Source organism: Oncorhynchus gorbuscha, linkage group LG01 (genome assembly GCF_021184085.1).
Source record: "Oncorhynchus gorbuscha isolate QuinsamMale2020 ecotype Even-year linkage group LG01, OgorEven_v1.0, whole genome shotgun sequence".
Lineage (NCBI taxonomy): Eukaryota > Metazoa > Chordata > Actinopteri > Salmoniformes > Salmonidae > Oncorhynchus > Oncorhynchus gorbuscha.
The window spans coordinates 34,690,519-34,716,134 of record NC_060173.1 but is presented as its reverse complement, the minus strand read 5'-3'; the positions used below and the strand labels follow the sequence as shown (position 1 = coordinate 34,716,134).

The 25,616-nt window shown below is 41.1% G+C and overlaps 3 protein-coding genes and 1 long non-coding RNA gene across 8 annotated transcripts; 2 read left to right on the top strand and 2 right to left on the bottom strand.

The window, feature by feature from the left end:
- Positions 1-1,705: 1,705 nt before the first annotated feature.
- On the bottom strand, positions 1,706-2,599 carry LOC124005550. The gene is made up of 3 exons (XR_006833652.1): positions 2,421-2,599; positions 2,233-2,309; positions 1,706-2,135 (listed from the first exon to the last, which is right to left on the bottom strand). It is a non-coding gene; the product is annotated as an uncharacterized LOC124005550 (long non-coding RNA).
- A 241-nt stretch (positions 2,600-2,840) lies between these two features.
- Positions 2,841-16,486, top strand: LOC124036551 (tropomyosin alpha-1 chain-like). 5 transcript variants are annotated; one of them, XM_046351298.1, is made up of 10 exons: positions 2,844-3,068; positions 3,505-3,630; positions 3,782-3,907; positions 7,889-8,022; positions 8,604-8,721; positions 8,879-8,949; positions 9,758-9,833; positions 10,298-10,360; positions 10,508-10,577; positions 14,821-16,486. In XM_046351298.1, exons 1-10 carry the CDS (start codon positions 2,955-2,957, stop codon positions 14,901-14,903), a joined length of 981 nt encoding a protein of 326 aa, XP_046207254.1. In that variant the 5' UTR covers positions 2,844-2,954; the 3' UTR covers positions 14,904-16,486. The 5 variants fall into 5 exon arrangements, with proteins under 5 accessions (XP_046207238.1, XP_046207245.1, XP_046207254.1 ...); XM_046351265.1 differs by lacking the exons at positions 3,505-3,630; positions 14,821-16,486 and adding exons at positions 11,393-11,471; positions 12,608-12,815 and having other exon boundaries at positions 2,847-3,068; XM_046351282.1 differs by lacking the exon at positions 3,782-3,907 and having other exon boundaries at positions 2,841-3,068.
- A 151-nt stretch (positions 16,487-16,637) lies between these two features.
- Positions 16,638-22,170, top strand: LOC124036542 (serine beta-lactamase-like protein LACTB, mitochondrial). The gene is given in 8 exon segments (XM_046351254.1): positions 16,638-19,946; positions 20,115-20,181; positions 20,317-20,393; positions 20,395-20,508; positions 20,654-20,857; positions 20,859-20,961; positions 21,060-21,225; positions 21,346-22,170. Coding segments are annotated over 8 exon segments (1,620 nt in total). The 5' UTR covers positions 16,638-19,580; the 3' UTR covers positions 21,869-22,170.
- A 688-nt stretch (positions 22,171-22,858) lies between these two features.
- On the bottom strand, positions 22,859-24,966 carry LOC124036574 (pro-neuregulin-4, membrane-bound isoform-like). The gene is made up of 5 exons (XM_046351312.1): positions 24,900-24,966; positions 24,587-24,659; positions 24,375-24,468; positions 24,005-24,157; positions 22,859-23,883 (listed from the first exon to the last, which is right to left on the bottom strand). The coding sequence occupies exons 2-5, from the start codon at positions 24,594-24,596 to the stop codon at positions 23,808-23,810; spliced, it is 333 nt and encodes a 110-aa protein (XP_046207268.1). The 5' UTR covers positions 24,597-24,659; positions 24,900-24,966; the 3' UTR covers positions 22,859-23,807.
- Positions 24,967-25,616: the final 650 nt, after the last annotated feature.

Genomic DNA, 25,616 nt, shown 5'->3' with positions numbered 1-25,616 from the left:
CCATGAATTTAAATAGATTTCACCTCTTTCATATAGTTGGCAGGAATTATAGTGATTAAATATAGACCTCAACTGGCTGAAGGAGAAGAGGATCCGCTTAAATAAAGGCTGCCTATTTTGCTAATATCATGTAGGCAAAGAACTAGCCTAGTATTCATGGCACATTGTAAATATCTGACTACCACTAGGGTAGTATTATGTACAAGACACAAGACCAAATGCATAAAAAACCAAAACATTTTTGTTAGATACTATATAGAACAGTCAATTGAAATGTCCTGCTAGCTAGCTGACAGAAAAGATGACGTGCTGGAACTGGCAGGGATTTGTAGTCTTGCATGATGTCAATTTAGATGCTAATGACCTAATTGTTAATCTGAGATTAAACAAAGCCAAATATAATGATAGATTTCACCTTGTCTGAAAGACATTTACATGGTTATCAAAACATCACACCAAGGAAAGCCTACATGAAACAGACCTTGTTTGAAGTGGTTCTAAATTCCCCCATTTGAAAAATGAACGGTGAAAAAAACAATTGGAACCATTTCTATGTTTGACCGCTAGGTTGTGAGTATTATGATGCGTTTACTGTGGAGCTCTATGGTAGACTGTGACAGAGCAGGCAAAAGTTTAACTGGAATGCAAAAATGCGCTGAAAAGTTACTTACTGGCCCTTAGGGCCAGTGAGAGATGAGATCCACTGGCCCGACACATGTTTTTACTCGCCCCATGTACCATCTTTAATGTCGGACCCTGTACGCGAAAGAAAATAAATGAATGTGCCAGAAAACAGTAGGCTAAATGGATTTTGACTCATTACCACATTATGTGGGATGTGCAAATTCATGCTCTCTCCCTCCATGTAAATATCTGACTGCAACAACAGCGCACACAACACACCCATGAATGGCAATCAACCTACGTATGTCAGTTGCTCTGATAATAAAAACAGCCCAAACTCAAAGTGAACAGCATACGAAAGACTTGGATTATTTTAGAGGCTTATCTCATAGGGTTTGGCCCGAACACTTGGCATAGTGACTTAGTTGAACTTTACAGACCAAGGCAGGTGCTTGAAGAAGGCAATACTAAAAATATCCTCACAAGAAGGAGAGACTCAAGAAGGCCTCTTTCAGCTTCCTGTCTACATTACAAGAAGTTATATATTTACATACTAATAACAATTAGGGATTACTCAATTAATTACATTTAATTTTACCAATGTCAACTTTAGCCTTTCGAGTGCTTCACAAATGGCTTGCCTCTAGTTTTGTCAATTGTGGCAAATTATTATCTGTTCAATTGATATGGTTAACCTTCAATGCGATGGATGATATGCGAGATAGTCAAACTGATCAATCCATTGATTTATCAATATTTCTTCAGGTTAATTTCCAAACTTAAACAATTGCTAAAAAACTGTCATGTACTGTATGGCCATGCAGGTCCATCTTAAGTAACTCGTTCCCTGTAGATTGTGTTTTACGATTGCTCTTCTTATATCCATCTTGAACAGTCTGAACAGCAGTGACAGTTCTCTAACATTAGAACCAGCAGCGCAACCCCCCCCCCCCCCTCCCCCCCCACACACATTCTGAAATTGCATTTTTGTCCCTCCCAGTTTTATCATTGGAATGTGATACAAAATAGGGGGGGGGGGCTTTAGGACCATGCGGACGCCTCTGAGTGGTCAGGTAGGCTGTTTGGAGTGTTTATCAGACTGGATTAAAAAAATATAATTGAAATGATGTTATGTCCCCTCAACTTCTACAACCAAAGTTGCACCCTTGATTAGAACTACAGTATATGGCTACTGTAGATTGTCAAAGGGAGTAGAGGGAGGTTGAAATACCATCACACTTCAGTATCCCATGGAGGCTGTCTGGCTACAGCCAACTAATACTTAAAGAGTTAGCAGGGAGACTACTTGATACATTATCTGGCAGCTCTTTCCTATTTTACGCCTCTCAGATTGTGAACAATGCCTCGAGGGGCTGGTTGACCTGAGTCTTTCACCAGCAGTATCTCTTCACTGACTGTACACTTGACCTGATCTAATACAACACCTCCCAGGAGGACAATTTCAGATCCATGGATAGCACTGGGCACTGGCACAGTTATGGTCCAGTATCCTGAGACAAAAGGACAAAAAAAAACATTAAACAGTATTCAATACTAAATCATCTCAAAATGACATAAGGGGAAAAAATCTCAATACATTGTACTTACTGTAGTATGGCCCACTGCCAACATACTGGCACAGGTGTGAAATTGGCTTTAAAACTGCAACATGTTCTCTTAGCATCCTGACAAAATGTGTAGAATAGCATTATAAAACAGCACATTTAGCATACTCCTGAGATGGACAGTGTCCTTCCCAAACAGTAGTATTTACTACCTTAGAAATAGGAACCTACATCTTGAAGGGGCTGCTCTCCTGCCCATCAAATCGGGCATGCCTAGATGGGATACAGCTTTTGTCCAATTTGAAGTCAAACGTAGTTTTTTGGTCATTTTAGCTAACCCTAACCCTTTACCTAACCTTAACCTAATTACACTAACCTTATAAGTGAATTCTCATAACCTGCTGCGCAAGTTCTCCTAAACCTGCCCTGAAAAGTCAAGTTTGACAAAAGCTGTATCCCTTCTAGACAAAACTATCAAATCCCATATATAGTCATATCAATGGTCAAATGTCTGAGAGCAGCGAATCACCGAGTAGATCCATAAAGAAAGATAGGGGAAGGGACCCCGATATGCCGTCTCCAAAAAAAGTATTGGATGTCTGAAGGAATTTAGTCCCCTCCCCTTCTCGACAGTACATATTTGAAAAGGCACATTCAAGAAGAGCTTGCACTCCAGCGCAACGTTCAGTGAAGCACAGACGCACAGTCTCTCTCCTCGGGTCTCTTTCGAAACATTTGGTGGAGCCAAACAAAAAATAAGCAGCCATGGATGCCATCAAGAAGAAGATGCAGATGCTCAAGCTCGACAAGGAGAATGCCTTGGACAGAGCTGAGGGAGCCGAGGGAGACAAGAAGGCAGCAGAGGACAAGAGCAAACAGGTCGGCATTATATATGGAACATCTAAATGATTCTAGAAAAGGCACCTGAATACCAGTGGCTCTGTTCGCGGCAGAGTCTCTAAACGTGGATCGATCACCTCTTCAATGTGGATGTATCACTTTTACGGATCATTCGAATTAAGGAGTATTTAAGTGATATTTATGAATAACATATCACGACGGGTAGGCTAATAAGTGACCTGGATATGAATTATCGGAATAATTGTGTTTACTAATTACGCCCATGTCACTGATTGATGGGTGGGTGAAGTTGTATTAATGTAGCCTACTTATAAAGTAGGAAATATAGAATAATTACTGTAGGGAATATGGATAGGCTATTGAAAAACATATGCTTCTTTAAGCATAAATGCAATAGTATATTCACTTTGATGTTCTATTCAACTAAATAAAATATTGTCCTTTGCATGTGTAGTTAGAGGATGAAATAAGTGAATTGGAAAAGAAATTAAGGATCACCGAAGATGAACGTGATAAAGTGCTTGATGAGTTCCAAGCCGCTGAGGAAAAGTTTCTGAACGCCGAGGAGGTGGCCACCAAGGTATTTTATGTGGCTCGCATGATTTTCCCTAACTTCTCTCCTCTTTCTCCCTTTCTCTGTCTGTCTGCGTTCTTGCGCCTTGTGCGCGCTCACGCCCTCTGTTTCCCGCTGATCACCGCTGTGAAACTGTCCACACTAAAACAAACCTCAGCTCGAGGATGACTTGGTAGCTCTGCAGAAGAAGCTGAAGGGAACAGAGGATGAGTTGGACAAGTACTCCGAGTCTCTTAAGGATGCCCAGGAGAAACTTGAGGTGGCTGAGAAGACAGCCACGGACGTAAGTAAAGGGCACAAAATCCCCATTCCTGCACACTGCTTCCCACATCGGTCTCACATCAAACTGTAAAATGTGTAAAATGACAGTTATGTGAGAGGCCTTTATTCGGCCTCATCACTCGGTCTAAAGTATTTTCTCAGATTACCAAATGTAGGTTGAATACTTTTTAGGTGTGATGCACCTGTCCAGCCCTAAATGTCTATGGGCCAGCTGGACTGTAGCTTATTATGATAAAATAATCATATTTAAATCACAAACAATCATGATGTCATGCCAGATATTGTTGAACTGTCATTTTATATATTTTATGGTTGTGTGTCTGTCAAATATCACAAATCACCTAAATCATATCAATATAAAGAACAAAGGTGTTTCAGTGTTCTGGTATTTGAATCTCTCCACATAGATGGCCTACATATGAGACCCCGAAGTCAAATATAAGACACTAAATCAGATTCCTCTCCACAGCTCCTTAAGTGGGGACATTTACGAGTGGAAACTGCATTTGTTAAACGTGCAGTCTCCAAGCGGAGTGCGTGTGCGCCGCACGGATAAATATAGCACACTGCTTTATTTGGTCATTGGTCAAGTTAGAGCTTACTTTTTAGGCTGCGCTTGTTTCTTGCAATAGAACAGACTAGGCCTATAGTAAATTAGTTTCCTTTAAATAATTTTCTAACTATTCTACCATCAACCTGAAGTATTTTCTAATAATGGGATTTACTCATTAAATCCACTTTTAGACCAATAGTATTTTTAAATATTATTATTGTATCTTATTATTAATGTACTTTGTTTGTTCTTGTTTTGAGGTACATTTAGTTAAACTCGTACTCTAGAGTGTAATTTGGCTTCCTTGCGGTATCATTTGGCTTCATGCAGGGACGAATTTAAAATTAGGGAAATGCTCCATAAAAGGAAAACTGTCGCTTCATGCGTGACACCGGGAGCTGCATTCAGGGGCTGAAAACAATATGTATAAAATACCTAGGTTTGTCGTGTTATGGCATGATAATCCTAGGCTAAATAAATATGGAAAAACATTAGCAAGGCAATTAAACTTCTTCATTATTGAAGGGGGATTACAAATGAGATGTGACATTCAGTTGACAATTGATTTTCATGTATTGAAAGTGTCTATAGGGTAGCCTACATCTCAATAGACCAAAGGGACTCCCTATGCTCATCTCCTTTCCTTTAGGCTGTCATTGTAAATATTAATTTGTTCTTAACTGATTTGCCTAGTTAAATAAATAAAAATAATCTGCACTGATATGAAAGCGTTAAACTGGTAAATATATACATTCTTGGTTGGCATTCACCTATCCCATGTTTTCATATCACTGCAAATGAAGGAAAGGAGATCAGGAAAAAACGAATTTGTTGAACTCCTTGAGTAAAATTCTACAAATGCATAAAAGGCCTCTTGGTACTCTTAAAGAATTATACAGTCTGAATATATTTTCAATCCCATGTGTACTGTCTAGATAATACCAGCAGATGGTGCTATACACCCGTGCAAGGTCCCTTAGTCAACGCTTGTAGTAGCTGGGCGGTGACTTTATCATTACAGTACGTCTACCACAGATACACTTTTTATTATGACCAAATGTTGGTTAACCATTATAATATTACGAAAACAAGAAACTAAAAAATAAATTATACTTGTGTATTTTCGTTTGTAGCCTTGAAAAGGTTATGAAAGCATGGTTACTTCCGGTGTTAACGTTCAGTTATTGCTGTGTGCGCTCCTCACAGACTACTCGAGTACCGCGAGCAGCCTCCCCCCAGGTACATTCCAGGGCGTTGTAGCGCTCAGTTTCCATTTCAAGGAAAGTGTTAACGTAGTTTTCTTAAAGTTTAAATAATGACCGGTATAACATCACTGGAGGGCGTTAAACGGAAAATAAAAACCCTGCAACAGCAGGCAGACGGTGCTGAAGAGAGCGCTGAAAGACTACAGAGAGAATTGGGCTTGGAGAGGAAAACCAGAGAATCCGTAAGCATATCGTAAAATAACTGCAAAAAAATAAAAATCTCCAAGTGAAACAATGATATTGCTTTTGAGATGTTTAATATCCGAGTGAGTAGCACAGACTTTAAAAATCAATGGCGATGCACTCGGCACTGACATAGCGGAATTTCTCTGACATCCGTGCTTCTACACCTGCAGTGCTTGCTGTTTGGGGTTTCAGGCGGGGTTTCTGTACAGCACTTTGAGATATCAGCTGATGTAAGAAGGGCTATATAAATACATTTGATTTGATCCCGTTGTGTTAGCTAACAACCTAAATTTATCATGCTCATTGATTACGATTCGCCAACTCGGACAGATTACGAGCTCGAGGCGAATTTGATGATTGCCCCAAGTGTAAATAGTGTTTAGCTGTGGCGGTAGAGCGCGATTTCAATGATGCTGTAACAACCATGTTTCTGATGTCATAATCCGTTTATATTTTCTCTTAATTGATGGCCATGATATACAAAGGTAACTGTTTTCACAAACAGTTCTTTGTTTAAAATATTAGCTTGTTTAATGGTACTGTATCACCCCCAATATTCATCTCCTGGGTATGCTAGGCTTCTATGCACATGCTTTAGTGCACATAATAACCTAAAGTAAATAGTACCTTTTTTTAACATAATTGCTGCACAGAGTTTAAACTATTTTCCATTTCAACAGGAAATAACGTCAAAGAATGTTGCGACAGAGCTGCGAACATCAATAGCAGAATGTCGTTTTAAACTAGGTTTCCTTATAAGGACAAATAGTTGTCGCATGTTCTAAAGAACAGGGGGCCAGCCTCTGAGCTATAGAATCAGGAAATAAAGCCTGTATCATTTGCTGCTAAGGGGGTTAATTGCCAACATCAACATGGTCACTTCATGTTAGTTTATTTGAAGGAGATGTTTTGGGTGGGGTTTGGAAAAACCACTAGTTGAACTGATAGTCATCTTAATTTCACTGGCTAGTTTCCATATCTCCATTCACAACATGAGATGGACCCTGCGCACCACTCTAGTGTTAGTATGTGATCAGGCCTCTGAGCGGTTAACCATAGTATGGTGGGGTATGCAAAATAGGTCAACTTTGAGCACCTTTTATCTCTTGAATGTTTTGCATTCAAGTCCAAAAACTCACTTTCTGACCACTTCTGCAATGGGCTAATATATATGTGGGAGGTTTCATTCAATTCAAATGGGCTGCTGTCAAAAAGGGATTGAAGTGTTTTTAAAGATTCAAAATAATTCGACTTTGGTACATAATAGAAACAAAGAATAGAGCAGTGGCTGTCCATATCAATTGTTTCTGCTATCAAATGTTCTGTTTTTATTACCACAAAAGCATATCTTTAGCTGAATTTGACACTTCCTCAGTATAAAATCTCTTATAAAAAATAATAATAAAAAATAGTGTGATTTCATAACTTATTGTTGTTACTAGTGGTAAGGCAATTAGAAAAGAAGGGAGTATACTTGATCAGTCACACCACCAGTAAAATAACAATAAAGTAGACATTTTGAGAGGAGGAAAGGCTGAACTTCATATAGTCTTCAGATATGGTCCTCTGGGGACTCTTCATTGGTGTGTGGCCTTTGACAGTGTAAACCACTTTGGTGCACCATGAGTCCTCGTTAATGTCACCTCTGAGGTCCAATAATGAGGCCAGGTATTCAGCCTGTCAGCCAGGAGCATTGTTGTCATTACACAGTGTGTGGAGTGCAGCTCAGCACAGGGGAATCCTCATAGGATGGCCCTTTTCTCTCCCCAACAGGTGACACTGTCATTAGGCTGGCAGATGGAGATGGCACCATTTTAAATAGTCATTACCCAGACCTCTCACCTATAAAACACAAGACACTGAGGTGGCAAATTCACCAGTATTCTTTATGTTGATATGTTTGTACTGTATGTTTGTCTCTCTTAATGCATTTTACCCCACGATGCAGGTTCTGGCAAGTTCTTCTCTTCTCTCCTAGGCTGAGGCCGATGTCGCTTCCCTTAACAGACGTATCCAGCTAGTTGAGGAGGAGTTGGATCGTGCTCAGGAGCGTCTGGCAACTGCCCTGACCAAGCTGGAGGAGGCTGAGAAGGCGGCTGACGAGTCCGAGAGGTATACATTTATGGTGGGGAGGGAGTTAGACCATAGACTAGACTGAGTTTCTCTTGCCTCCTTACTGTAGTTAAAACCTTTAGTGAAAGTAATGGCTGGCGGTGCCACTGGCCGGTTCCAGCAAACAACCTGTTTCAGCGGTGAATATGAAATCCTGAAGCTCTGTTTCCATTCCTTTGTTTGGTGTATAAACAAACCCTCTATGCTGCACAGCCCAATGCCTGAACATCTGAGACGAGATCAGACCCTGTCTGGGCCTGCCCTGTCATCTCCAGTGATCTAGTGGTGCAATATTTTCCCCAGTCCCATTAAAAAAGCTGTCCAGCTGCCCAGGCCTTGACTTTGAAAGGGCATATTAAAGTTTGCCTGCCAGCCAGCGTGGCTGTGCATTGGGCGTCCCACGGCACTCCCAGAGAGCTGCTTGCAGTGTGTCTGCAGTGGTACCTGCCCACCCAGGTTTAGTCTGGCCTAGAGATATTGATTTGAGTCATTGAGTTACAGTGCAGTGCATCTGTGAGCCTAGGAATGGGACTCATCTTAGCCTAACATCTGCTGCCTGTCTCGCCCCTTCCTCCCCACAGAGGCATGAAGGTCATTGAGAACAGAGCCTCCAAGGATGAGGAGAAGATGGAGCTGCAGGATATCCAGCTGAAGGAGGCCAAGCACATCGCTGAGGAGGCTGACCGCAAATACGAGGAGGTGAGTCTCTCAGCTGCTGTTGGCCACACAATAACATAATGGCACACTATGATTAAGTCATACCCTAAGTCATATAGGGTGTATGTACACAAATATTGGGTGTATATACACAGCCATTTTGTGTATAGTGTAACTCCTTGGTGTTCTGCACCTAAAGGTTGCCCGTAAGCTGGTCATCATTGAGAGTGATCTGGAACGTACAGAAGAGCGCGCCGAGCTTTCAGAAGGGTAAGATTTTTTTCACTGACACCTAGGAGTAACGCTGCACATTAACGTGCATGGATGAGGTTATTTAATGCCACGCCTGGCTCAAAGTTAACTTTTAACTTTTTATTTTGGAAGTGTTGCTCACTCTCGTTGTTGCATGTACTATTAATTTGCATGTGTTTCATGTTTTGAATGGCCTTTTGTTCACAACATCCACTAACAGACTGATTCGAAGAGCGGAGGACGAGCTAAGAGTTTTGGAACAAAGCTTAAAATCACTTACAGCTTCGGAGGCAAAGGTACTGCAGACTAACAAAGTATTCTGTCAGGTCTATCTTTACAGACTTATGTACGACTTCTTCTTGTCACGTTCATTCACTCTGCTGAATGAAGCCTCTCTTTCCTGCTAGCACCTTGCTCTGCTTTGCTCTCTTCCTATGTGTGGGCTTATGCTCAGGATATCCTAGAACTAGAGCCTTTTACACCTCTAACCTGGTAGGAACTGTGCAAGAGTAACATCTTTCACATGCCATATTAGCATTCTTAATTTGACCAATCTGCAAGCTAAAAGGCATTTACAAAAGCGTCTTTGTAGTCTCCACCTTTATTGTTGTTGCATTCCTGCTGTGTTAAGGCACTTTGGTCTCCTTCCTGTAATTTCCCTAGTTCGTATTTATTTTGTTTTGTTTCTTCTCCCCCCCTCCTGCTCTCCCTCTGTCCATCCTGCTTCCACTTGTCATCGGTGTCTCAATACGCCTCTCCATTTTGGCACAATTTCCTCTGGACCCTCCTCCACCTCCTCCGCACCTTCTCCCCTCTAAAACAACAGCAAATGCTCTGAGCTTGAGGAAGAGTTGAAAACTGTGACCAACAACCTGAAGTCACTGGAGGCCCAGGCTGAGAAGGTAGGTAGTCTGCCACTGTGTTCAGACCCAGGCTGAGAAGGTAGGTAGTCTGCCGCTGTGTTCAGACCCAGGCATGCTTTCCAAATCGCCCCCCCCCCCCCCCCAGAGCCATGCAGGAGAAGGAACCTGAAGAACCATTTACAGCAGCACATGGGTCATTGGTTACAGTATCTGGCTTACGAAATTGGAGAGGGATAAGATTAGTAAAACGTTGTACTTAAAGATGTCAGGCAAATGCCTTTCAGTATTTGTTCTGTTAATTGAAGATAAACCTATTGCATCTAAGCCTTGTTGCTTATGTTTCTTTTAGAACTGTTTGATAGGTCATTAGATGTAAGGTCTTTGTTTCATATATATAAGATAAAGTGGGAGGGTTTTTAGGCTCTGTCTGTCTCTGTAGACTGGTGCAGATGTTACTGTTGGGTAGATGCATGACTCCTGTTTCTGCTTCTTTTGATCCACAGTACTCACAGAAGGAGGACAAGTATGAGGAGGAGATCAAGGTCCTCACTGACAAGCTGAAGGAGGCAAGTTTCACAACCCCCTCTATCTGGGGGCTTTGGCCAGAGGCCAGGCTATTCCAGTGCTGTGGGTACTGTCGGCCCACAGTATCACTGACTGTGTGACATTTACAGACTGATTCTTAAGAACCTGTCTCTCTCTACCTACCACAGGCTGAGACTCGTGCTGAGTTCGCTGAGAGATCAGTAGCCAAACTTGAGAAGACCATCGACGACTTGGAAGGTATGACTTTTTTGCAGTTCATTTCAAAACTGTACTTTGATCTGTTTGGAGTAGGTCTACATGTTATAGTGTCAGTGAGTCTCATTCATGGCCATTCGGTAAGTGTCTATGCTTCTTTCAAAATGTCTAACAAGAGGAGGAAACCCTCTTGCCTTCTATGCAACACCTCGTCAATATACTCTAATCTGTGCTGGTCTTTGCTACCTCTCTCAATTTCCATTATCATATTTCTATTCTGAGCAACACGTGCCCCTGATTGAGTCGGTGTACTTTTGGGTCACATCTGAATGGAAATGACTTTGGTAGTTGGACATTTGACAGGTCTTCCTATTCACGTTTGTTGATAGGTTGGGTTGTTTTTGCCGGTTGATCTGCAACAAATAAGTTTCATCTGCTTAATGAGAATAAGCTATTAGTCACAGTAAGGGATATGCTGCCCTACAACTGCTTGTTACAGTAAATATTCCATCTGTAGGTTAAATCATGTGTCAGGAGGCTCTCATAGTAATTAGAAGGGCTGAAGAAACGGTCATATGGTCTTGATATCTCTGACATGAGATGTTCAGGACTCTGTTCACTATTTCTTGATGATGCTGAGGAATTTGTCGACCTCAATCACATTTCTGTTCTATCCTCTTCTGGTATAACTTTCTTTTTCTTCCTTTTCCACTCTGTCACTCTCCCTGGGCTGTTTCACCCACCTCCCTCTGGGCTCTTGCTGATGACCCGGATGCCCTTCTCCACCCTTCCCACACACCCCTCCACCTCTGCCCCCTCCTCCTCCCTGTCTGTGCACTTGGCCCACGTCCCAATAGATGAGTTGTATGCCCAGAAACTGAAGTACAAGGCAATCAGCGAGGAGCTGGACAACGCCCTCAACGACATGACTTCCATGTAATTCTTCATCTGCGCTGCCTGCTTGTGCCTCTGTCGTCACCTCCTTGCACCTCCCATCCCCATTGTTCAGCCATCACAATCTTCTGTCTATCTGAAATCCATCTGTTTCTGTTCGTACAAGATAGTGGTTCACGTTACTGTTAGAAAGCAGCTAATTAGTTCTATACACTAGGTAGTCTAAAAGTCCTCGTCAAAGGATAGTTAAAGTGGGTTGTATATTGTAAGTACTGGCTAACTGGGAATTGTTTAAGCTCACTCAATGGTTTCCATTCTCACTTAGACTTGTGGTTGTGAGGACAGTCTCTCCATTAAAGTCAGTTACCATTTTTAGCAGTGCAGTAGAGTACTTGAACCTAGACTTGTTTTGTATGAACAGAATACAGCATGGAGGTTTTTCGTTTACCCATTTGGGCTTCCATTTTAATAACTACCATATTGTATTACTTTTTACACAAAAGTAATCGTAATTCATTTTGTGATAGTATTTTAAATGTACATTGTTCGACCAACAGATGAATGTCTTAATTTCAAAATATTCATAATATTTTGTTAGCCCTTAATGCATGTGAGGTGTCTATTGAAATGCAATATTTCAATGTGAGCCTTCTGGGTCTTTAAACTGAGTTTCTCCATGTAGTCGGTGTGCTTTTGTGTTCTGTACATTTTCCAAGTGTAGCTCACTTGTTTTTACTACTAACAAGGTCTACTTCTGTATGGAAGAAAGGCCCCATGTGTCCCCCTTAATACCTTTTTGTTCATAACCACAGTTGAGGGGAAACTGTCACAATCTACAGTCTGGTTTGGTTTTATGCTGTGCCCCTTTGGCATCTGAGAAGATATCAGATGTGTCAAAGCTGGAGGTGGAGCACCATGTATGACAAATGTTTGGTCAACTGATGCTCCTCATGACTCCTTGGAAAGGTCTTTCATGTGATCAGAGGTTTGGTGTGGTTGCTGCAGTAGTTGTCGTACACTGTCTGTATCCCTCCATGGCAATACCTCCCAGTGGGGCATTGTGGCTCTAGCCTGTCCTTTGTGCTGTGGCGCCAGTAGCGCTGATGTGTTGCTGCGCGTCTGTTTTCCAACAAACCCCCTATAGCAGTACCTCACTGTACCTCTTCTCTTCCGCACAGATAAATTGTTTACACCTCATCAAAGACGCCTCCCGCCAGCTGAGCAGCATCGCTCTGCTCTCTCACGGCCTTTCTTCCATTTCCCAACCCTTCTGTCCATGCTTTCCTTTACTCCCCATGTTCTCATCCTGTCAGTGTTGTATCCCATCTCTTGTATAGAACCTCTGAATCTTTCTGTGTTGTATACAAATAAACCTTCTTCCTTCTATGTAAGCTTTATCTCCTTATTCTATCCTTTTCTGTTCCTTCTGAATTTAATTTAATTTTCATTTCTATTTATTTTTCAAGCGGCTCTAATAATAAAACTAGGGAGCCCTGATGTTAGTAATGTCATTGTTTTTTTTTATGTCTCAGGAACCCATAAACATGTTATGGTGCTGGCATTCTCACAAGTTCAGTTGAAAGTACCTCTGTTTTAATGTCCATTGGTGTTGATCAACATTTTCATTCATTTTGAGAGGCGAGATGTGAAATGTGCACTGTCCAGTGAACAGTTCTTGCAATTAGGCCTACTACACACTTGTAGCTCTTATTCAACTTTCCCTCATTTAATAGGTATATACCTAAGGGAGTAGTGATTATCTTACAGCCTTAATGAAGGTATGTTTTTTTTAGGAGCGTCATGGCACATACGGCTGTTAAAACAAATGTAGCTTCTAAGGCGACTGTCATTTGGCTCAATACAGTATAGGTAATGTTTTGATAGGGAGGTGGCACATGTTGGATTGCTATTGAACGAGTAGGGAAAGTAGTAGGCGTGAAGAGAAGCACAGTATGTAGGATTGTCTGCCTTTGCCTGTTGAAAGTGAGTTGGAAAGAGTAGTACGATTGACTATTGAGATGCTGATGTTGATGCCATGAAGTCTGCAATTTGCAATATCATTTTATTGTTGAAATAAATGAATAGATATGCACTTTCCGAATCATTGTTTTCAATTAAATGCGAGCATCACAGGCACTAGCACTTAGTTAACTGCACCTAACTCTCAGTATTTATTAAGTTGAATTGTTAGCCATTTTATGTGTTCCAAGCACTTCATTCACTCACAACTAGAGTTTTGAATGTCCAGGCCACTCAATGATATGTTCTCCCACAGTCGGTGTTTAATGTAGAACCGTGTGGTATGTAATGGGAGCGTGGAATATCCTGGGCATTTATGACATCAGGTAGTGATCCTCCATACAGGGCTGGAATTTAGCAGCTTTTATACTGCCTTAGTTGCACCTATAAGACTTTAAGCAGGATCTGTACAGTACATGCCTTCTGGTGCTGGAAGGTATATTTAGACATTGAGTAGAACCCACTGGCAGTTTGTAACTCTTTAGCTCAATTATCCACCCCAGAGAAATATTGTTCATATCTCCATTCACAAAGTTCAGAGGCATTCCACCCATCCATCCCCTTCTGCAGTTACTGCACTGTTCTGTGGAGAGTAGACTGTATGTATCTATGCCATTTTCAAACAAGGTAAGGTATCAGGTGTGAAGTGCTCCCACATCAAGCTTTCACTTGAGCTCTAGTCTGTTACTGCACTGATTTCCTGTTTCTTTCTCGTTCTCTCACTTTCCTACCTGCTTTCTGACTGCAAAGATCGCCTCTACCAGCAACTTGACAAAAACCGCCTTCTTTCTAACGAACTAAGAGTGGTCTTGAATGAGGACTAAATAGTGTGAATGTTTCATCCATGAGCTTATGTACCATAGTGACAGTATAATGCTGTGTAAGAAAGATGCGTGCTTGTATTGTGTTTCTATGATGCCCATAATGCTGGAGATGGTTACTGCTGGCGTAACAAGCTATCTACAATGTAATGGGTTAATCTATATACTTAGTGTATACTCTTACAACTAGGTACTGTAATGTGCCTTTATATACCATTAAATATAGAATACTATACGCACCACTATTGATTTCCCCAGTTTAAGCATGGTGAAGGCAATGCTATAAGAGCTGTGTACTGCATGTATGGTTACTGCCACAGCATAGTTACAGCATTGTTTTTTTCTCTAACTGAAAGCGTTTTGCTTTTGATGGCTAATTATGTAACTCTGACTAACAGTACATTTTAATTCCTTAATTGAAGTCATCCCGAATATTGATGGTCCTTGGCCTGCTGTTGTGGGGTGCTTTTTGCATGTTGTGGGTTGCTTTTTGCATGTTGTGGGTTGCTTGCTTGGATTTTAATATTTTTGTTTTATTTGGTGTTTAACAGAGAAACTGGCACATGCTAAAGAAGAGAACCTCGATATGCACCAGATGCTGGACCAGACTCTAATGGAACTAAATAACATGTGAAAGCCTGGTTTAAACACTAGTTTGGGCTTTCTGTATTTGCATCTCACATGCCATGAACCCTCCTTCCATTCCATGCCCATGTTGAGGAACACAAACCCATGCTTTTCCCTTTGCACCATCCTGCTTTCAGTGGAACTCAACAAGGAAGGTACAGCATTTCCTTAATGAAACTCAAAATGAGAAACACTTCTATTTTTGCCAGCTGATTGTATAATGAGGTCAGAATTTTGTAATCATTGAGGTTAGTTTATTTTTGACAAGTTATCAGGTGAAATTGCGTGCCATTTGCTACGAAGGTTATTTTTATCTGCATTTGATAGATTGAAGGGGATGAATCTGGCACATACCCATTTCACCCTGGTTATGCACATACCTTACATTTCAATCAAAGACAAAGTGGAAAAATGTTTCACTTAATTCAACTTCAACGTACGTACAGAATTAGTAGTGTAGGAGAACATGATTTTAGTTTTTGAATACTTTTGTATTAAACTTTCCTCAAGTAAGTATACATTGGATAAGCCTGTCCACATGTATATTGGTGCTGTGTTAGGGGGTTGTTCCACCAATTCGGTGCCTTTTTGAGAAGTGTTTCTTGATTTCACCTGATTTTCTGTCATCAAGAGCACATTCATGTTCAAAGTTTTCCCATCTCAAGACGGGGAAAAAATACTATAAGTGCCAAATAAAGTAACAGGGTTGGTCAGACTGTAACAGGGTTGGTCAGACTGTAACAGGGTTGGTCAGACTGTAACAGGGTTGGTCAGACTGTAACAGGGTTGGTCAGACTGTAACAGGGTTGGTCAGACTAATCTTAAATCATCCATAAAACCCCTTGTGACATGGGGAATAGAAGTTTGTGTGCAACAGGGAGTGGTAATTGAAGCCTGTACCTGGGTAACAGAGTTGACATGTTATGCTCGACCCACTCTGTTTTCCAATTTGACTATTAGATACATTTTTCAAAAGAAACATTGTTTTCGAAAGGAATAGTTTCAAAGAAACAAAATGATTGGAACTGTAAAGACATTTTAGGGTTAAATGGGGTCAAATCTTCCTAGAGGATTTTGGCACTTTAGCAAGTATTTATTCTATAAAAAAATCTGATTTATTGAATTCTCCATGTTTATATTAAATGGCACTTCCTTTTAATATAAACTGCTTTTCAAATTCAGTATTGGTGCACAATTTCTACTTAATATATCAGAGGGATGCAAAAAGCACTTCGTGGAACAACCCTAGGACATTTTAGGAAAGGCCAAAATAATTTTTTAAAATAATTTTGCCTATATCAATCCATGGCTAGAAAGGGATCTACGTATACTGCTCGAGTTTTTTTCTTTCTTTTCATCCTTGAACTCATTACAAAATCTCTATGGCAACATTCTTGCTAAATGCATTCCTGTTTTTTTTTGTTTAAACCATGGTTCGAAACAACCATTTTTGTATTGTCTAGAAATATGATTTGAATCATGTGGGTCTGCCTCACTTGTTTTACTATTGTTTTATGAAATTAGATGTTTTAAATGTATATCATCTGACATGTAAAAAAAAATAGTGAATATAAATAAGATTGCACAGTTTGAGATTTTCTAAAGTGGAGTATTTTTATTTGGTTGTCCTTAATCAGTTTTTTATATATTGTAAAGTATCTTTTTATTTTAAGATCCTATAAAACACAATCAATTGGAAGTCTTGAGGAATTACGTGGACCCCTTAAATACAGTGCTGCATTATAAACCTTGTTAACCCTCAGCTTTGTGTGTGCTTCCAGAACAAATGGTAATATGTTCATCCTCCAACCTTGTTACATTGACTGCTCATTCTGATCTAGGTGTTGGTTTGACTTCCAGAGGTCATGCAAGAATATAGTCTAGTCTACCTATGTAATTTGGCATCTATATTTTGGTACTAAGCTTGGTTTTATAGTTTGAATTTAAATGCATTGTAATAGGCCACGTGCTGTATCACTGGATTATAAATGACCCACCATAATACAACTAGTTGTATGCCAGGTGAGATTGCAAGGAGTGAAAATGTAAACAAGCTCATACAGAAGAGGGCATTGTTACACTAGGTGCCGACGGGAGACGTGCTGGCATGTAACCTCAGAGTATTTTGTCACCCTGGGTGATAAACTGAAGTTAAGGTAAGAGGACTATCAGCCAAAGAAAGAACATGGGCCTACTACTACATTTGTATCATCTCTCAGATGTTATATTCATACTGATGACCATCTGGATAAGAAAGGATACTAATGAAAAAGCAATCATGGGGCCATCTGGCTTACTGGTCCTTTTTCTATGGACATTACATATCTTTTATGCCATTTTATAGACCTGACTGCTAGTTATGCCTGTATTGTATTGATGATGTGAATGGCTGTGTGTGTGGTGTGTCATTGCGGTTTGGTTGTGGTATGCTGTCATATTGTTGCTGCAGATTTAGTGCTCAAGTAATTGCCCCTAAGAGAAACATTTTGATTGGATAGAAAAATATAATGTATGAATTTGATACAACTTAAATATTCCATTCTATAAAACAAATTTGGTCAGATTGGCAATATATGAAGTGCATTTGTTGCATTTGAACTGGAGTGAAGGCAGTCGGGTAGGGATGGTGGATGGTAGTTGGAGCTGGAAAAGCGTTGCGGTAGCTTTCGATGAAGAGGAACATCAAGACGAAGCAGCTGCTTTATAAGTGGGATGCGCTGTTGAGCGCTACATCCTGAGGGGTCCGTGCTGATTGTACTGAGATTGTGACAGCCGGTTAAATGGCGTCCCTTGAGGAGGCAAGCACACGATGTATGTCAGGAGAAGTCCAGTATTGTCATAATGAGTATACTTGGAATGTGGAGGGAAAATGAGAGGCAGATGAGGTCTGAGAGAGAGAGAGGGGGAGCTCGATTCGGTTAAAATTGCGGGGGAAATGGTTTGTTAAAGAAGAATGGTAGAAAGTATAAGCAGCGTGAGCTGAAGACAGGAGGAGAAATGGAAGTGAATGAGGTCGTAGTATCGGAGGTGGTAGGTGTGATGTTCTCGGAGCCCGAGGCTTGCACCGAGGGTCAGGATAAAGATGAGTCCGTGACCGTAGGAGTGAAGTTTTGGGAAAAAGTGGACCCTTGCCTTTTGGCGGATCCATTTGTGGTTTCGTGGTGGGTGAATACAGAGTTTGGTGCTGTGGAATCGGGGAGGGTAAACAAAGTGGTCTGGTGATAATTGTTTGTTTCTGCTGGTCAGAGGGAGAAGGTGCTCAACTTTAAACGAATTGGGGCAAAAAATGTGAATTGTTTTGCTCCCAAGAAAAGGGGGCAATTGAAAGGAGTGATTACTGGGGTAGCATTACATGTAAAAGTTGATCAACTGAAGGGGAAATTTCCCAGTGTTTGATGCTCGTCGTTTGGTACAACGCAAACGGTGGCATGAGTGGTGAAACAGAAGTCACTGCCTGTTCTTTTGAGTTTGATGTCTTTTCCTGACAAAGTTATGTTAGTGTATATATAAGTTGTCCTGTACAAGCTTTTGTGCTAAATACATTACGTGTTACAGGTGTCAAGCTTATGGGCATGTGGCAGCAGTGTGTAGGAGGGAGGGTCCAAGGTTTGCAGAAGGGCATGAGACAAGGGAATGTTTAGCATTTTTTAGCATTGGGAAAAGTAGTGATATATGTTAATTGTAGGGGTGCCCATGGGGCTGGGGATCAGAAATATCCTGTGTGAGAGAGCGAGGTTGAGGTTTCCATGGTTGTCATATGCTGAGGCAGTGAAGAAAGTAGAGGAAGATGGGTCGAGGGAGGGATCCTGAGGAGTGGTATGCAGTTGATCTGTACCGGGGGATCGGTCAACAAGTTATATATGTTTCAGTAAGATTGAATTTTTAGCATTCATAGCAATGGTTATGAACTGTACTGCAGGGATGGAACGTTAAGTCTCAGAAAATTGAGGATGTGGTGGCAGCTGCAGAGTTATTTGGGTGTGAGAGACTTGACATCAGAAGAGTTACATGGTGTGTTAAGTGGTGGTGTCCCATCCTTTCAAGTTGTTGACATGGGGTAGGACTAAATAGATTAAAATAGTGGGGTAGGGTGGTTTTATTGAATTGATATTTACATTTTCTATTCTTTTCCAATTTTATTTAAAAATAATTGTGTTTCTGGGTGTAGTGGTAGGGTCTTTTATTTGGTTTTACATTTGTGTTGGTAGGTAGTCTAGTGGTTAGATTGTTGAGCCAGTAACCGAAAGGCTGATGGATTGAATCCTCGAGCTGACAAGGTAAAATAATGTCGTTCTGCCCCTGAACAAGGCAGTTAACCCACTGTTCCCCGGTAGGCCGTCAATGTTAATAAGAATTTGATCTTAACTGACTTGCCTAGTTAAATAAAGGTTAATAATGTTTAAAGCAATGGTCAAGGGGGTTGTACTCCAGTATATAGTAGCGGTAATGCAACATCTAGTGGATGCCAAACGCCGTTAAACCTCATCGAAGAAGAAAAATAAGCGTTTGAAATTGATCTGAGCTCCCAATTCGTCATTTGGCTAGTGCTGTCTGGATTGGGGATTGATTAATTTTGTCCGACGCCAGCAGGGGACTCAGGAAATGTTTCAAACTCGATTCGATTGTAGCGATTTTCTACAGTAAAACAAACGTCAGTCGGTCGATAAGCTACAGAAAAGTAAGTATGTCGCGGTTATTTTACTCGCCATTCAAGCGTCTTTGTGTCAAGTGTAAAGATTGTCCTGCAGTGACCGCGCGCTGCTATTCATTTTTGTTGACTCCAATTCGGTGCCCCCAGCTGTCAAAACAACCGACCTTTGTCGTGTTACAACAGCAGCAGAGAAAATGTTTCGGACCTTCACGCCTAACTTCTCGGTTTTACTCAAGGTCAAAGTTTTGGATTGGGGGGATAGGTGCGGGCATTGTTTTAGCTTTGGGATTGAAATATCACACTGACATAGCTGAGCTCTCATGTGAAGAGGACTTCCAACATACTGGAAGATATGGTGCTGCCATTCAAGTTAGCAGAGACCTTGTTCAGCGGATAAAGGTACAGGTATTTGACGTTTTTTGCATTCAGAATGTTTTTCTCCTGAAATGAAATGTTTAATAACATGACATTCAGTTGACGCATGCAGCTCAACCTCATGTCAGAACATGTTCATAGATTTTCTGTCTATATCTCTGTCCATCGCCTCTTTCTTGCTTGGTGTGACAGGATGAGGTTGGAGCTCCAGGGCTGGTGGTCGGTGTGTCTGTGGATGGCTCTCAAGTCTGGTGCGAAGGTTGGTGTCATGCAGTACCTTTAGGTTCACTGTAGTAGACACAATACACTTACTACTCATATGTTCACAAATGATTGCAGTGCATAATACTGCTGTGTCAAGCAGGTCCCTAACTAACTGATGTCCATGTTGCAGGACTTGGCTATGCTGACTTAGAGAACCGTGTGCCCTGTGGACCAGAGACAGTGCTGAGGGTCGCCAGCATCAGTAAACCCCCTAACTACAGCAGCAGCAGCCCGCCTGTGGGAGGAGGGGAAGCTTGACCTCGATGCCCCTGTCCAGAAATACGTCCCTGAGTTCCCCCAAAAACAGTTTGAGGGAGAAGATGTAAATTGAGTTTCTGAGAAGTTGGAATAAAGATACATTCCAAACGAGCATGATCCTCTCACCTCAAGCACTATTTTCCCCTACATTTGTCCAAATATTTGTTTTTGTGTGGTTCTTGAGGATGTTTTTTCTCTTTGACATGTAGGTGACAATAACTCCACGGTTGATTCTCTCTCATCTGAGTGGCATACGGCACTACGAGAAGGATGCCAAGAAAGTGAGGGAGGACAGGGAGAAGGCCAAACGACCTTTAAAACTGCCTGGTGAAGAGGAAAAGAGCTTGTCTGAAAACAAACCCAAGACCGAGGACAGCAGCACCAAGAGCAAGGAAAACAAACCGGCTCAGAAGAAAAAAAGAGTTTGAGCAAGAAGAGTACTACCTGAAAGACAGCTTTGAAAGTGTCATTCATGCCTTGGACCTGTTCAAAGACGACACTCTCGTTTTCAAACCTGGTAGGAGCTATGGAAGAGTTATCACTGTCAATCAAATGAGTCCTATGTGTATTCAAATTAATTTACGTGAAAGTAAACTAGTGTTTTGTCATCTGCAGGCACCACCTTCCTGTACTCAACCCACGCCTTCACCCTCCTCAGTGCCGTGGTGGAGAGAGCTGCTGGCCAGCACTTCCTGGATCACATGATGAAGATGTTCAGGGAACTGGGCATGCTCAACACTGTGCCAGATGAGAATGACCCCATTATCTATAACCGCTCAAGGTAATGAGTGATCTCTTTTTGCTTCACTGCATATCAGTGGTCAATTGGTGTAAGATCAGCTTTGTTATTGTGTTCTGATTTATTTTTATTTTTTTCAAACAAACTATCTTTTTGTTGCAGGTTTTATCATTTCAATAAGAAAGGACGCATAGTAAACTGCCCTTACGTGGATAATTCTTATAAATGGGCAGGAGGTGGCTTTCTCTCCACTGTGGGAGACATGCTCCTGTTTGGGAATGCTCTGCTCTTCAGCTACCAAGTGGCCAACCTGAAGGACTGCACAGACCTCCTGCCTGGCTTCCTCAAACCAGAGACAGCCCAGGCTCTGTGGGCCCCTGTGGACAAGACGGAGGCCTCCTGGGATAAGGATGGGCTGTATGCACAGGGCTGGCTGGTGGTGGAGAAGGAGCAGAAGTATGGGCAATGCAGGAGGCGCAGGCATTATGTCTCACACACTGGGGGCGCCGTGGGGGCCAGCAGTGTCCTGCTGGTTTTGCCCCGCAAGACAGTCCAGCATCCAGAAGGACTGACTACAGCCCTACCTCGGGGAATAGTGGTGACCATCATCACTAACATGCAGTCTGTGGGACTCAACAGCACAGCACTGAAAATCGCCCATGAGTTTGACAAAGCCAGAGGCTAATAAGAGTTATAATAATAATAATAACGTAGAATGTATGCACACATGACTGTAAGTCGCTTTGGATAAAAGCGTCTGCTAAATGGCATATATTATTTATTATTATTTATTATTATTAATAAGAGTTCATATTCTTTACAAATATAGAGGGTTAAAACTACTGCAAAGTGTCAAGGCACTACAATATCTTTACTAATGGCAGTGGATGAATGATTTATCAGCAGCACTCTTTTGTATATTTGAATTTGATACTGCTTTTTATACATTTCAGCCCGTTTTGTTGAGTAATAAAAGACCATGTTCGACATGGGTGTGCATTGAATATTAAGTCATTAGTTTGGTAGTGTTAATCTTGATGCAGATAAGTGACAACCATTCTCACCTTTGCTGAACTGAGCCTTCTAATCTCGCCACTAGGTGGCAGCAGTGTACTGTTTTGCTATAAATAGGAACCAGTGACTTCTGAAATCACACTGTTCAATACTGATAAGTACCTCAATGGTTAATCTACTTCAGAAAACCAATTGTAGGTCATATTGCGGGGGAAGAGCATGATGGTATTGAGAGACCTGAAACTACCCATATAGTCAGCAGTTTTCATTAGGTCTTAAGTCTAATGTCTGTTCAAATGTTTGGGGTCCTCGCTTGAATCAAAATGAAATTTACCCCAACCCTGGTTTGCCTCGTTACTATCCATCCCATTTGAAACACCCCAGGGGCAGAGTGGTGAATTGATGTGGTCTTAATTGGCCATGAATAGATGACATGACTTCTGGTAGTTCATTTAAAGATGAGGGACTTGGCACCATCTGTTGGTTGGCTCTCAAATGTACATCTGAAATGGAACTGGGAATGTCTATGGAGATATGGAGATTACAATATACCACTCAAGTCTGAATTCTCTGTGGTCCAGACCCATTGAACCTCTTATGAATGCCGACACCTCAATGTAAACGATTGTATTTATAGCCGGAATTATCATCCTTACTTATAGGTCAATTACATCACTTCAATAGTCTTGATTGACATTGATTACTGAAAACAACACCTTGTTTCCTCATACGCAATCACAAGTCATGTACGATTTATTATTGTGATTTGTGATATTACACATGAACATGCATTCAATAATACAAGAGGCTTACTGTAACTAATGCTCACTTCATGTTTGACTTGTATAAAAGTTGAACAAATAGATGCATTATTGATACATTGAGAAAAGCATGTGAATTCTACATGAAGTATTCCAAGTATTGCCACAATATACTCTAATCTATGGTATCACAGGCTTAGAGAAAGTGCACATTCACAATTGAACTTCGACACACTCACTGACTTCTGTCAATCAAAGCATATACTAAGCAAACATTTTACAGTCATACTATTCCTTTGAGTGAAGGCATCATGTTTCTCTCCATGCCATTCCATCCACCAGCTTTAAAAGCATGTATTGTGTGTCAGTTGAAAATAGCCATTGGAATGAAACACATTGGCTGTGTTAACACATGCAACCAAATTCTGATTTTTTTTCCACTAGTTGGTCTTGACCAATCACAATGAGATTTTTTCACAGATCTTTTTCAGATCTCTTATTGGTCAAAAGACCAGTTAGTGAAAAACTATTAGAATTTGGCTGCCTAAACACAGCCATTGTAACAGGTTGTAGTCAGTCCTACACCCAGTCACACAGTATGGAGAAAAAGTGTTGTGGCTGACTGTCTTTGTGTCTACAGTAGCTTCAGCTTTTGATGGCCACTCAAACAGGCTACAGCTTGACGTTTGATGCTTGCTGCAGAATGTTTGTGGGTAGAAGTCTCCTCTGTCCTCCTGGTCCTTCATAGCCACATCTCCAGCAGCATCCAGACCCACACCATAACGTACCACCGTCCATGAAACATTTTGTTATCCAATCCGATGTCCCCAAAACAATATACAACAGGCCTCATACTCTGGGCTCTACTCTCCAATACTGTTGTTCCCTGCCTTTCTGCTGGTTATTTGGTTTGTCCTTCCATACCCTAACAATAAAACAAATACAAGGAATGACACAGACGTAGAAGAAACTGAATCAGACCTGACAACATTAATTCCTGCATACTTATCGATTCATGAATCAAGCTAAATGAAGGTGTTACTTACTTGCAGGTGTAGTAGATTACTACTACCAACACGACTACAATAAAAAGGACAATGATGACCACAGCAGCGACCAGTCCTGTCTCCCCTGCATCATGTGCAGTGGTGAACAGCTGGTACTGCTCACAACGACTGCCTTTGTAGTTCTCACTGCAGCTGAGGGAGAAGGAACTGCATTATTCTCAAGAAAGCTGTCACCAGTTGAGAACCAAGAGCCAGGGTAGGTCTGCCTGGTCTGAGCGGAAGTAAAACAAAGGCTAAATCCATGCAGAACTTCCCAGAACTTCCTTAGCCCGTTGCCAAGCAACACTGTACACCAGTTTGTCTCATGGCTGACAAACTGTTAGAGAATAGTGATGAGAGAGTAACTTACAGACAAGTAAGCGTATCCATAAATGAAATTTTAAAGCATTTTCCTCCATTCATGCAGTAAGAAACCTCTAACTCGTTGCATGGGTCACCATGGTCTACAAAAGAGAGAATAGAAACATTTCAGGTTAACAGACACATAAAACAAATACAGTTACATAATATGGAAATTCTCAATGGCATTCCTGATCAAATTATTTCGCCAAACTCTTTTACCTGCCATCATTTGAATGTTTATTTTCCTTGTTTCTATCCTGAAGAATGTGACAGGGTTCTCTAAGATCCCCACCTACAAAAGTAACAGCTCATTACTAATCTACATAGACAAAATTATCAATTTACATAGACAACAATATAATCAGAGAAAAGGCTTCATGTTTGGTACTTTCTTTCTGCACTAAAACAAGGTATAACAGAAGTAAACTGGTTATGTGTCCTTAATCATATCACCGTATCACTGACTTGAATGAAAATAATAAAGAGGTTTGTTATTCTCTTGCAAGTAGTATTGTTATGAATCTGTCCTTACCACCTCAGGAAATCCCAGTTTGTGGTAAGGTTAGTGCAGGTTTCTTAGGTGAATCACAGAGACAGACTGTTGAAAATAACTCTGCCAACTGCTTTTTGTTGGGCCTTCAAAAGCACAAATGTGGGCGTGTTCCATTGAGCCCAGAAATGTTGTGATAGCTGTTTGTCCACATTGTAAATGGCATGCTAAATGTCAGGATTATCTCTATTGATTCTGATTCATTTTGGTAGGATGCCTGATGTAGTCAAATGGGGTCGTTTTCAATGACTGCCTCAGAATACAATATCCCCACTACAGAGTAAGTAAACAAAGCCTTCCTCACTGGAAATTACGATCATTTTACAATTTTGACATTTCACTAATAAAATGTGCAGTAGTGGTTTACTTTCAAACAGGCAATAGGTGTCTGCATTCACTGTAATGGTACATTGATGGATTAGTTTGTTAAAGCCAAGTAATTATCATTGCATCACACAATCTATCCAGGTTGGGTGTGGATCACTTGTTTTCTGTGTGACTTCAACTTGGCTTTAAATAGACAATCTGTGGGTTTGGTGAGAGGCAATGGAATGACTGGTATGGTGAGAGGGAATTGGAACAAACAGCACAGGCATAGCTAGAATCGTGGGAACTTTGCTTTGCTCTGGCCATCTTAATTACATGTCTTCTGCCTCAACACTTCCAGCATTCTTGTAATCATTGTTCTGTGTACTTCTT